This window comes from Mus pahari, chromosome 15 (assembly GCF_900095145.1).
Source record: "Mus pahari chromosome 15, PAHARI_EIJ_v1.1, whole genome shotgun sequence".
Lineage (NCBI taxonomy): Eukaryota > Metazoa > Chordata > Mammalia > Rodentia > Muridae > Mus > Mus pahari.
Genome location: NC_034604.1, coordinates 65,383,533 through 65,397,713, shown reverse-complemented (window position 1 = coordinate 65,397,713; position 14,181 = coordinate 65,383,533). Strand labels below are relative to the sequence as shown.

General features: G+C 37.2%; 2 protein-coding genes across 2 annotated transcripts in view; one reads left to right on the top strand and one right to left on the bottom strand.

Moving 5' to 3' along the window:
• Dcc (DCC netrin 1 receptor) overlaps positions 1-14,181 on the top strand; it is a 1,087,105-nt gene that overhangs the window by 370,686 nt on the left and 702,238 nt on the right. The gene's annotated exons all lie outside the window — the stretch shown is intronic.
• Positions 9,486-9,659, bottom strand: LOC110333419 (40S ribosomal protein S29-like). Its single transcript, XM_021215008.1, has one exon. It carries the CDS (start codon positions 9,657-9,659, stop codon positions 9,486-9,488), a length of 174 nt encoding a protein of 57 aa, XP_021070667.1.

The window sequence follows — 14,181 nt, the reverse complement described above, 5'->3', positions numbered from 1 at the left end:
GGATAGCCATGTTAGGTTCCTGTCTGCAAGCACAGCATAGCATCCATAATAGTTCCAGGGACTGCAGTTCACCCAGGGGATGGATCCCCAGTTGGACAGGTCATTATTCTGCCATTGCTTCAGTCTCTGTTTATTTTGTCCTTGTATTTCTTTTAGACAGTTGAATTGCTCAGTGGTGGTGAGTGATATGGAACGTGAAGATACCACCTCCAATAGTCAAATAGGATCCCCAGTGGAGGGATGGGGGCACCAACCCACCTACAAAACTTTTGATCCAGAACTGCTCCTCTCTAGAGTGAAAACTTTAAAGATAAAGAAACAAGAGACTGCGTGTGTGTGTGTGTGTGTGTCTTAAAGATATACATAGTGTAGTAGACCCATAATCATATTTCATATTTTAGCAGTTGCATGTGGTCAATGTTGATGACATAACTTTATTTTAGACATGTTATGAAGGGAATTTTAATTATGCAAAATCTAAAATGATAATTCTCTTATTATCAGATGGTTCTTTCTGATCCTCACAGTGATCTTTTGATTATTACATAGTATGTGTTTATATGTGTAGTTTGTGAGTTCCCTATTTATTATAGGTAACATTATACATACCTGCATTTTCTATGATATGCAAAACTATAATGAGGTTTTTGTATGTTTTCATAAGCTTTGCTTCACTGATTTATTAATTTATTATTATTATTATTATTATTATTATTATTATTATAGAAAAATTCTTAGAAAAGGAATTACTAGTGCCTACATCTTTTTATGGCTTCAAATACACATTAGTGTCTTTAACAGCATTTTGTGCTCCCAATATATCACATAGAGACCAATAACTGGTTGCTGAATTTAATCAAGCATAACCCTCCATTAAACTGTCATAACTATTGAGGTTACCCATTAAGTCAAGTTGTGTTAACTTAATCACACCATCACACCTTTTGTGAGTAAGGGTTAGTGCTCCTCTTTGCCCACTAGATGATGCTATTTTAAATACTTTTTTTTTTTTTTTTGACTACTGGTTTTAGTTTTCATTTTATTTGATTTCATTTCTGGTGGTTACAGCAGAGTCTACAAGAGATGATAATATGTGGTCCTGCCAAATTGTCTTCTTACTGTCTATGATTGCTTTACTCCTGTAATTCAAATTTGAGTGGGGGGGGGTCCAAAAAGCTCAGCTGATTACCATGTATTTTTATTTAACTCATTTATTTTAATAATTTCATATATACATGTGTGTATGTATACATACACTTAACCTAATTAGTTCCATTTAATGTTGTTGTTACGTACATATGTTCAGGGATAACCACTTGTATTAAATCATATTAGAAAGTTCATCCCTGGATAAAACAAAGTCTTTGTCCTTCAGCATCCATTTGCTGCCTGGAGGTTTTGTTTAGAGTTAGGCCTTGTAAAAATCTGCCCCATCTGTGATTTTTGCCTCAATTGGTGTTAAGATCACATGGGTCTTGTTCAGGGAACCATATTGTTCAGATTTCGTGGGTGCAGCTTCCCTATCATATATGGAAGATTCCACCTAGCAGGAAGCATCCTGGTCTTTGGATTATAAATCTCACTTCTTCATACTAAAGCTTTAGGTATAGGTATTTTATTGTAGATATGAAGTGTGTAGACCTCTGATATAGAAATGAAATTAAAAGTCAGAAATAGATCTTCAATCAAAGATATTTTGAAGTCAATCTCCTTCACTGGGATGACTATAGACTATTGACTTTTGGCATCAGCCTTTTTTCTAAAACTAGCCTAATATAAATATTATGTTGCAAAATTCAAAATAAAACAAGGGGTATGCTTGTACACTGGTCCACTTCTTCTGATGAAAGGAAAAGTTTTAAAATGTAATTAAAATGTGTATAGTGACTTGTTTTATCCATTTTAAACTAACAACAAAAATTTATCATATGTGAGTTCATAATGAATATAAGCAAATGTCAACCCAACCTGTTTTCTACATAAAGGCTATGATAGAAATCTTAGTTATTGATATTAATGCTGACTGGAGAGGATTTTCAGACCCATCTGCCTCTCTCAATGACAAGAACCCTCTATGGTTGCCTGGTTGGCCATAGAAATTGATCCCTGAGTGAGATGGGGCAGAAGTGCCTTATGAAACAGGTTCAAGCTTTGCTCTTCCATCCTTCCTCCTGGACAAAGCCAAGAGAGTTATCAGCACCTATGTAACTTCCTCCCATAATTCACCTGTCATTTTCCAGACACTTTGCATATTAACAGGTGGATTACATTCTTACTGGTCCATACTCTCCTACCTTTTGGCCTATGTCAGTTTGGCCCATTTGATTTTAGTTCACTTCCAGTTCAATCAACAACCACCCTTCCAAGTTACCTATGTGAAATATTCCAGTAAATACAAGCTTCTTACCTATAGATAATAGGCTTCTGGTAATAGGTAGCCAACACTTAGCGGAATAAGAGGGAGGCATTGTTTCTCCAGTGTGATTTAACCCAAATATAAAATCCTGGAAGTGTTAAATGCTTCAATGTTGAAAATATAGATTGAAATTTTGTAGCACCTGATATTATTTTTCATTATTAGAAAAACAGACTTCTGAATTTGTATCTTCGTTTAACATTCATAGGTAGGGAATCTAGAACAATCGCAGCTTACACTTGTCCTAATAACTATATATATATATAAAACACCATTTCAGTCTCAAACATGGTTTGGATAATAAATTACAAGAGCATTCATTCTGCTAATTAGCTTGAAATTAGCAAAAAGAAAAATGCACAATGTCATATTTAGCCTTTCCTTGAATCCTACCTCCATGTTGTTAATGCTTATTTTATTCTAAGATGTTTGTGGAGGAGGTTGATATGGAGGTATACAATAGCAGCTTCAAGTAAAAGCTATTTTTAAAACAGTGTCCAACCATGACACTCAGTGTATCCTAGAAATGATTGTGCCTTGTATCTTTGTGGGTGTCCAAAATGGCTTTAGTCTGTAGAGACTAATTAAGAAAGGGACTCTGCTCAACATGAGGCCTGAAGCTTGCGAGGCAAATAGAAGACTTACACACAGGGACCCCTTCAGTGTGCACATTTTCTGCTTGCTACCCTCAAGAGTCATTGAACACATTAAAGTTAGTAAGACATTTTAATTCTCCTTGAAAAAAGATATGGCCTGATGCTTTCTGTCTATCTAGTATGAAGCTAAATAAAAACAGAAAATGAATTTCAGCACTTTTAGGTACCATTTTTTTTTTTTTAATTTTGAGAGATGAGAAATGGGTGTGGCTACCTATGTTGAAGAACACAAATCTTCTAGGCTATATCAAAGTATTGATCAATTTTGTTTGTTAGGTAGCTTACTTCTTCTCATATTCGGCCGTGTGGGATAGACTTAGATTTACTTAGACCCATGGGTATAGCCATGAGAAGAAAGCAGAGTTGAATAGTCTTGCTAATAATTGGATTTTATTGACTGATATCCTGGGTACCTCCCTCTCATTTTCCTTCCCTTTGTTAGTCCATATTTGATACTCTGGTTCTCTAATCTGACTTTAAAATTACAGATTGGGCCAAGAGTGAGGTGAGAGATTCTGTGCATTCCCCTGGGCCACCCTGTAGACACTCAGAATGTGAACACTAGAGTAAATTTTCTGAGATAAATGCTTTCCAAAATTTATAGTTCAAAAATGTATTTTATACCAAAGTATTTGAGTAGCATAGGATGCTCCAAAGTATGCTGTTTATATGATTGCAAATTTATATGACAAAAGATTTAAGTGCTATAAATGTACTTGATGGATTTTCTAGACCCACAGTAGCCAAGAGGAGGTCTTTATTAAATATTTGAGTCAAGATCCTGTGTTTCTGTATAATTCATCTCTGAATTGTTTGGCTTGGAATATTTTATGAATCTACACTTTGGGAAGCATAAGGAAGGGGAATTAAAAATTAGATTACCAGAAATATTGAGACAAATCCTCCACTAAAATTGAGCAAGCTAGATGTGATTACTAGAGGATCTCTTAAATAGATGGCTGTGATTAAAACAGTTAAAATATCTGAACTTTTTACCCTCATGCAAAATGAAGTTAATTATCCTCCTGATCAGTAAGATCCAATAGGTAATGGGTAAACTCTGATTCATCTCGGATACAGCATTGAAGATGCAGAAAAACATGATGAGAAAGATAATGCCCATTGCCTGTAGGACTTTACACAAAACTTCCACACATCCCTCTGCTGAACCATGGGCCAGAATGGTGTGTAATCCAATCTTCACCTTCAGTCCACACTATAGGAAAGAATAGAGTTCCCTGCCTATAATTGGTTTTGATTATTATCACTTATTTTCATATCTGTAGCATTCATTGACCTTTTCAAGCAAAAGCAAGGGCAAAATTTTCATAACTTTTCTTGGCCAGAGAGAAAAAGAATTAGAAGGAAATTATGGATAAAATTACATTTATTTGATTACGGTACAAAGATGCTAACTGATTTAATTAACGTTGTTCAAAATTTATACAAATCTTGTGGTTTGAAATTCCAATCCAGACTGATACACAGAATGTAAGTGCTATGTAATAAAGAACAGTACCTTTAGTGTTCTCGAGGTGCATATTAAGTCCACAGATTTTCTGATCTACAGGTAATATGGAGTAAAACATGAGGTAGAAGAGAGCTGTGTAAGGAGAGTGAATTGGATGTGAAGCAGGGACACTTGACAACGGTCATGAGTGACAGAAGCTAAGCATCCTTGACACAAGTATCATGGGAGCATTTACGTTGCAATAGATATCATGTGTCACACTAAATAAACTCAACATTTTCTGCTTTTGATTATTTTTCATCTGAAAAGCTGAGTATGAATTTCCTTTTGAGGATTCAGGAAAGTACAGATCCCGCTAAATGGAATTAGCACTTTTCTATCCTTCAAGGAGACCTGCTGTTTATTATTTTGATACAGTTTAGACATTTACTAGGCCTGAATGGTGACACTCAGGAGATTATTACTTTACTTTGATGCTTACAGATTTTTCTTCTTATTATTAGAGATGATGCGAGATAAATTCATAAAGATTAAACAGGGCACAGTCATGAAAAGCAGCTGGACATAAATTCATCTAAAATGATTGAAGCAAGATTAAACAGCTTTGGGATACTAAGTGGCATCTCTGCGGCATCACCTGCTATACAACCTTCTTCCTCTCTGGGACTGCATGTTACCAAGCCATCTTTTGAAATGCTCACTGAGCTATGTCAGAGAGAGCTCCTATGATGCCTTTTACAATAAGAAAATTAGAGAATATTTCCCATCATCTTTAACATACTTTCATGTAAGCCAAAAAAAAACCCCAAAGACAATTAAGATAATTTTTAACATCATTAAGGGCTTTCATAGGATGCTGTTAAAATACCAGATGTATTATATATCATCAATAATTGGAATATATCATACATGAAATTCCTGGTTGGTGTGTACTATTTGCAAATGAACTGTAGGATGCAGGGAATTGGACCACGGTGATATGGAAGGTGGGGTCAGCCATTCTAGACTAGTGACTCCTGAAAGATTTGAAGAACCTGAATGAATACCAGGAAGAACTAGGTGTTTGATCTTAGAAATAAATGAATTGATTAACTAATATTTTGGAGAACATCACTTTTATCCATAGCCAAGAGATTCTATGTCATTTGTTAAACCTTGAGAGAGGTTAAGTTGATTGCCTAAAAGTGTAGAATATAAAGGAGAATGAGGAATGATGGCAACCCAAAGATTGGACCCTCCTCACTATTTAGAGCATCATCTTCCTAGAAGATCAGTCAACAGACTATAGTGCAACATGAGTCAGATTTGGCCTTTGGTCTGCTTTTAACTGCAATAATTTATGCAGTTGGAAAGATTTCTAAGGGTTTTGCCAATGTGTCAATAGCTGGTAGCCCTTATACGTAGAAGAATGTATGATTCTCCATGCTTATGTTTTCTATTTTCATGTAAGACCACATGTATAAGACCTTCATCACTTAAATTCACACAGATCATATGTATGTATGATGCACATGCAAAGTTCAGAAGTCTCTTTGTCCCTTTAAGTATCCAAAGTGTATGAGAGAGAGAGAGAGAGAGAGAGAGAGAGAGAGAGAGAGAGAGAGAGAATGGGATCTTTGAACAAATCAATCTCCTGGGAGGTGCAAGGCTCATTGACTGGCAATGCCAAATCTTCTGTCCAGGTTATTATCAACGTGGGGTTTTCTTCTTTGAAGTCACCATGGTCTTTGCAGAAAAATATCATTTTTTTTCTGCCTAGGCAAGATATAGTAAATATCAAACAAAATGACTGACAGTATTTTAATGAAAACTTTTGGCCTCCGTTTTTTTTTTTTGAGAAAATTGGACTTGTTATAATACAAATATTTTATCAGTTAGAATACCTACATCAGACATCATGCCACAGTGTCAGCCTCGAGTTTTGCTAGAATGTTTAAGGTCTTCCCTGGATATGTCAGACGGTTAAGGATTTAATCCTTCCTGTTTGTGATAGGAGTTTCCATAGGATGAATAGTTCATGTCTCATGAATCGTGATAAGCCAGGCCATGCTTTGTCAGCACCGTGACCTCTGCAGTCTGGATCAGATTCTATTTTATGGCTCATGAGGTGGGGTCTGGGCCCCGTGGTACTTCTGTTAACTACATCCCTTTGTGTTCTTATTTCAGATTGTGAAAAAAAAAAGTATCACAGATTTACTGAGGAGTAAATCTCTTCATAGAATAAATTTCTACCTAAATTTGAGAGTAGTTTTTCTACAAGTAGTAAAAATGGTAGGTAATGGATTTTTGAGACAATCGTGATATGTAACTGTGTACATTCTAACATTTTAGACTCTGTGCCCCGTTTTATTGATGAGTGACATGATTCCTATGCTTCCGCGCACACTTGGAAGTTTAGGAAAAGGGATCAGTCCAAACCCAAGTTTCATCTCCACCTGGGATGAAAGATTCCGTTTTAAATTGACACTGACTGCTTTTATTTTCACAAAAATTGTGTAATTCTCTCTGATGATTTGCTTAGAGTTAGTACAGGCTCTTTTCTTTGATTAGTTACTGAATCTTAAAACTCCATGAACTCTACCTGCCCAAAGAGTACGATATTTGGCCGTTTCTTACTATTTCCACTGCAATGGGACCTAATCCTAGCATCTCACATCTCACTTTACCAATCTCTTTGCTTCTCAAAACAACCGTTTTGATCTTTTTGACAACAAGTTTGTTTTAAACTTGGAGCTGTTTGTTTTGGGGGCTGGGTAATTCACTCTGGAGAGCCTCTGTGTGGTATGTTGTAAGATGTAATGCAGGGTTCCTAGACTTGAGCACTGACTGCTCTTCTGAAGGTCCTGAGTTCAAATCCCAGAAACCACATGGTGGCTCAAAACCATCCATAATGAGATCTGACACACTCTTCTGGTGTGTCTGAAGACAGCTATATTGTAATTACATATAATAACAAATATATCTTTTTAAAAATATAAAGGATCGAAACTGTCTCCAGACATTGTCAAATGCCACTTTAGGAAAGAAACCAATCCCTATTGAAAGCTTCTAAGAAATATAAGCTAAAAATTTGGGATCTCTTCTCTCCAGCTCTCAGTGATCCTTCATTGTGTGTAGGCCTAGGATGGAGTCCACAAGAGATTCCTCCTTTCCTTGTTATCATGCCAACTGGTATTGCCAATTGGTGTTCAGGTCTTATTTAGGCAGCCACATTGATGAGATTTGATGACTGTAGCTTCTCTGACGTTTCTAGGAAAGGAACTTCACTGTAAATGCCCTGTTCCTCTGGCCTTGAAATCTTCCACTATGATCCTGTGTCTTAGAAGCAGGAGTTACGTTGTACGTGTATTGTTTGGGGCTGAGAACTGCATTCCTAGTTGTTTTCTGCAGTGTGATCAGTTGTGACTGTGTATAATGAGTGCTCTCTGCAACAAGGGGATGTTTCTCAGAAAAAAAAAAAAAAAAAGCCCCCAGAATTGTAGGCCAGTGCCAAGTGGTCAGTCCTGAAATAATATGCATGAAAGTAACTTGATACAGACCGATAAGGTTATATTTATATATTTTGGAGAAAATATATATGGAACAACGATTTTGAAAATTTGAGGCCATGGATCTAAGAACAGCAGGGAAGTTTCATGGAAAGGGTTGGAAGGAAGAAGGGGAAGGGGAGAATGCTATCATTATATTCTCAGCCAAATAACAAACAGGGAAGGAAAAGAGCTAATTTCAGTGTCCCAGTCACCAGATCTTCACACATTAACTGTCATTCCTCTTCATCAAAGATGGACTAGTGAGGGATTAAAATAGTGCGGAAGATAACTTGTACTTCACTGCACTGGGGGGCGGGGAAGGTTCAAACACAGGCCAGATTAAGCAACACATGAACTTTCCCTTTTAAGTGTTAATTTTGCATGGGTCTGGGAAATGATAGCCTAGATGTCAGGCTGTGTTACCTGTTAAAATGAAAGAAGAAGAAACCCATTATAATTTCTCAAGTACCACACAGCGCAAATCGAGCTGAGACTTAAGAGATTTTAGCCCTTGAAGCAGAAAAGGGCTGAGAAAGTTACTCGCCACTCCAATGTGGCTCTTATCATATTTCCTCACCATTGGATTTTGCCAGAGGACACTCCGAGACTTGCCTCGGGCACACTTTTTTGCCCCATGGAAACCTCAGATCTGCACAAAACTTCTTCTGCTTGCAGAAGGTACCGTGTGCCCTGAATTTCTGATACGGAGCCTCTGGTGGGTTGACGGAGAGATTTTTGTTGAGGCTGTTGCTTTTGAACTGCACCTCTTATGTTTCTATTTCTGAAATTTGTTCTTGTCTTGTAAAGGGAGAAAAAAAAATAGGGTCCACCATGTGAAGAGCAAATCGGGTTCAGCAACCTCTCTGGGAGATATTTGGTCTTGTAGCATGATGTCAGGGAATGGCCTGACACTAAAAATCACTCCCTGATTTCTCATGATAGCATCCCACAAGTTCATTATGTACAGCTCTTGGACCACTATGTTGGATTATATGAATACATATGCTGCTTGTTTACTTTCACTATGAGCTAAAATAAGAATCTTATAGAAGACAGACTGGCCAGATAAAATAGAGTATACCAAAGTGTAGTTAAACTTGAGATTCCTGGGTGAGCATATAGAGCTCTTGTGAACTACATGGAAAGCTTGATCTTTAAAGCGGACACACTTTGGGACAGGGGAGATGGTTCATTTTTAAAAGCATACACTCCTAATCTAAAGAACCCAGGTTTGATTCCTCGTACCCCTCAATAGTTCACAACCAGTTTGATTTATTCTTTTATTTTTGAAGGTCTTAAAGAATTTTTATTTGTTTGTTTGCCTGCTTGTTGGCTTCCTTGTTTATGTACAAAGACTAGCATGGTCTTGTCTGCTAGGTAAATGGTCTTTTAAAAAATCCTTCCGGATTCCCTTAATCCAACTTAACAAACCCTATGTCTTTCATGTACTGAAAGCCACACTGATGGCACATATTCAGTCCATCTTGCCAAATCAGACCATGCAGAATAGTGCAAACCATGAAACAGCAAGATCCCTGGCATAGCTTCTGTGTGTGACTCCAGTAGAGCTGCTGGAATCTTGCCATCAGATGGCCAGTGAGGGGGGGGGGCTCATAATCATTTGTAATCCAAGATATCTAACACCTTCTGACCTCCAAAGGCACTAGACATGCAAATGGTACACAGACATACATTCAGGTAAAAGAGCCTTTCACACAAATAAATTGAAGAAAAGAAGAGAAGAGAAAAGAAAAATAGTAAAACCACAACACACAAAAGTACTAAATAAATTTGAGTTTTTAGATTAATGAATAAATAATATTTTCATGTAATATATCTACCAATATTTGTTTTTCCTAAGGGCTTAGGATATATTCATTGTTATAAAAGACTATTTACTTTAGTATATTTAATGGGAGATATATTTTCTTCCTTTAAACCTTTTATTTAAACTTTTGTTCATCTCTGCATTTCAATGATTATTTATAAAATGCACCTGTTTTTCTTCCAGGAATATTTTTTCTTTGCATTATTTACATCCAGGGATAAATACCATAGACCAAATTCATTTCTGATTTCTATTTCTTAGTAAGCAAAACTAATGTTGTCTGCTGTTGAAATCTCTCAAGAGCTAGAATGAGTACAGTCTTCCCAACAGACAACCAAACACTCTGATTGCTATTTATGCCTAGTTTCTCAAAGAAGAATAAAATGCTGAAGGTGCTGTAATACAGAGCAAGGACTCACTACCCAGGGTGCTCAGAAGCCAGTAGTATAGTACTGATTTTGGTGTTGCCTGTGTTTTATGAAAATAAATCTATTCCAAATTCCAATAGTTTTTTTTTTCTGGGAAATAAGATGAACTACTTGGTTATATAAAAATATTTATGCAGATATCCATGCCTTATCTGGATTCACCTTCACTCACTTCCCTTGTGCTGGGCCTGTGGTGAATACACATGTTTTCTGTCTGAACCATCTGATATGCGTCTTAGATCAGTATGGCGTTCAGAGAGTGCCTCTTCAGACTACACAGCGTAAGCATGGTTGTGGTTTGGCCATCTTGACACTAGATTGGACTAATAGATGCATCATCCAGTTACATGTCTGACACTCCAATGTTCTAGAAAACCACAATTATACACTGCTGAGTTAAAATCAATTAAAAAGAGGGGAGAGGAGTGAAGGATATACAAAATATCTCATTAACCAAAAACCCTTTTAGGAGGGAATTGTCACTGCTACAACTTTTCAAAAGACATATTTAATAGCTGTTTATATAAGTTTTGCTCAAAGCAGGAATTGTTTTTCTACTTAATAAAGGTTTTCGTTGGGGATGGGGAGTGAGGCAGAGGATCCTTAGCAGAGTTCTGATACTGTAAACATTGCTCTATGTCTTGGTGCCTTCCTCATCTTTCTCCAGTCTTTTAAAGAGAAGTTTGAAATGAAGTATCAAGAAAATGTCTGTTGGAAGAGTTGGCCCAATTAATATATGTATATATATATGCACATATATAATTGTGAACGAGTTGTCTGAGAAACACCATAACCACATTGTGGTCCAGGTACTTACCTGCTTGTGAACAGAGTTCATAAGCTTCAGCTACTTGTGAGTCTCCTGAAGGGACTACCAAACACAGGTTGCTAGGCACACCCCTTATAATTATGATTGACAGGTCTTTGCACTGTCTACAATTTTAGCTTTAGCTTACTCCCAGGTGGTGTTGACTTTTCGTGTATGAAACCTCTTCCAACTTTGCATTTTTATCTACCGGACCCCCATGATATTCACGTATTTTTAGATTCATTGATTCCTTCATTTTTTTGGTAATGGAATTTCATCCCCAAGTTCAATTCATAGCCTTGATATTATTTTACAGTTTTGTCAGAACTAAAGAACAGAGCTACTGTGTCACATATCCGTCCGTGCTGTCTGGGGATCCCAAAGAAGGTTATATCTCTCGCAAAATTATTTTAATTTCCTTTAACATAGATTTCTTTGTCTAAAGGAGGGGTGGTGGTGCCAGGGTTATCTGGTTCAGTTCTGAGGATTTGGGCACCATCAAAACTTCTGAGCATCTTAAAGTATATGTGATTTAAAATAGATGAAATTATGCAAAGCGGTTCTGTGGGGATTTGTGTGACATTTTCTAATCTTGGGCACTTTCAGAAACTTTGTTTCACATCTGTGCTGCTTTCCATCAATTTGTCTTTTACATTTCATGGCCTTACCTGCAAGCTTTCACACTGTGGACTCAGAACAAGATTTCTAATTCTGCCGGGAATTATTTTTCACACTCAACAGTGTTTGATGTTGTAGATAAAATGTCATACAGCCATTTGAGGTTACCCTGCCTATGTGATAATGGGATTTGATATGAGCAAGAATATGACATGGTAAGGAGATTATGCACAAAGGGATATAAACTTACGAAAACAGGTTGAAACCTGAATTATTTAGGAGAGTTCCTAAAAATTGTTTAAGTACAATTTCTACCTCTAGATACTCAGTATAACTTGAAAGTACTTGTCAGTTTTATCCATTTTTTTTCTTGTTGCAAATAAATACCTGCCCCCGCCCAATTTTAAGGAGGAATGCTTTATTTTGGCTTACAATTCAGAGGAGTTTACAATATGTCATGGGAAGTGGGAGGCATGGTAGCAATAGTGACAAGCTTGGCTTGGCTTGGTGCATGTTGTTGAGCAAGAAAATGATGGTTGGAGATGTAACTGTAAGTCTGATTTTCTGATCACCCCTTCCCATTTTAGTTAGTCAGGTTTCCTTTTCTAGGGGATATACCCAACTATATACAAACTGGCTTTACCAACCTCTGCTAATTCCTCCTGGGAGTACTCTCAAAGACATGCTCATATGTTGTTTCTCTTTGTGAATATAAATTCTGACAAGTGGACTATGAATAACTCTCAAAGCTCTTTTATTTCTGATTTTTTTTTTTTTTTACATCTGACAAAACTAAAATAAGCGATAGTGTTTCTGCTTAGGATCATCTTTAAAGAATAGGTCCTCTTCTGCAAGAAAACACAGACACTTTTATCTGCTCACTACAACCCCTAGGCAGAAACACTTTAAAAGCTGAATGGTGAAGCATATGGAAGATTCATCAGTTGCGAGATTATATATATATATATATATATATATATATATATATATATATATACATAAATATATTGCTTTCACTTCCGTTTTGGCTAAAGATTTACTCAATTTTTACTCAAGTCAACATTTGGAGAGGGCAGAAGCTAGAGACCCACATTTATTTAATACATTCATGTGTGAGCCCTGTGTTTACATCAGGCCTGTCCCTCCTCCCTAACTCCTATTGTCTCTCCACCTCCAAAGTTCATGATATCTTCTTTAATTATTATGTTACATGTATACAAATGTACGCATAGCCATGTAACATACTGATTCCTCTAGTACTCATATGCACATGTGTCCAAAGCTGTCCACTTGGAACCGGACAAACGATGCAGTAACTTGTTTCTGAAAGAATCTTGAAGGGGAAGTGTCAGGGTTCTCTGGAAAGTTTGATGATTTGTGCTTTGCTGGGCTAAACACATGAAAGAACGTTTCATTAAAGTGGACACAGGTGTGAAGAACTAAGGCAGACTCATGAAGGAATGTTTCTCTGAAGCAGACACAGGAGAAGTGATATTCTGCTAAAGCAAGCATGTGAATGTACATGTGATGCTTGTTGTTAGCATATGATGAACATGTACTTTCACATGCTAACAACAAGCATGTATTGGGTCTGCCTTACACTGCATAGTTGAGCTTCATTTGTCAGGACGCCATAGAGAGAAATGCACCAAAACTAAATGGCTGGTGGTGTACTGCAGTTTGTTTCTGATGCTGCTTCCAAGGACTCAGTCTGATTAATACATGTGCTGAGACATGACGTGTGCTGATTCAAGAGCCATGCTGAGGTAGGGTCACATGATGTTTGGAAGGTATAAACAGGACTGAATGGACAGTGATGGAGGAAGCGATTTGGCTTGCTGGTATAGGTAGCTGTGGAAAGCTGTGAGTCTCAAGTTTTTGCAGATCTGGGCATCCCTGAGAGAGACACAGTTGAGAACGTCTCCTGGTGTTCCTGTTGATCCCTCCTGCTGACTTGTACCACAGCTGGGATCTGGTTGTTTCTGCTAGGTCATGTCACTACTATTGCTAATCTGACTCTACTCAAATAGACTGTTGGTGTATCAATGAAATGTGTGCGAGTGGATGGAGTTGCCACTCACTGCCTGTGAACCCCTGAACTGAACGTCTGATTTCTAGACAACACAGATGGGCATTCCTCCAAAGAACCTTTCTAAACAGATCCACTTTCCCCCACTCCCTGTATCATTTCTCTTCCAATACCTCTGGTGGATGGTGGGCTACATGGGAGATTAAAGGAAGATTTAAGAACCTTCATTAAAAATAAGGTTTGAAATAATTAAAGTCACAGAATCTGGTTCTCAGCAATTACTGGCTTCTTATAGATGAAAACTTCTAGGGGTGAGATCATGTGGAATTTCCCCTCCCTCCATTGGTGTGTCAGCTGATGCCATTCTGCCAGCTGTGTTCACCCAATCATAGGATTG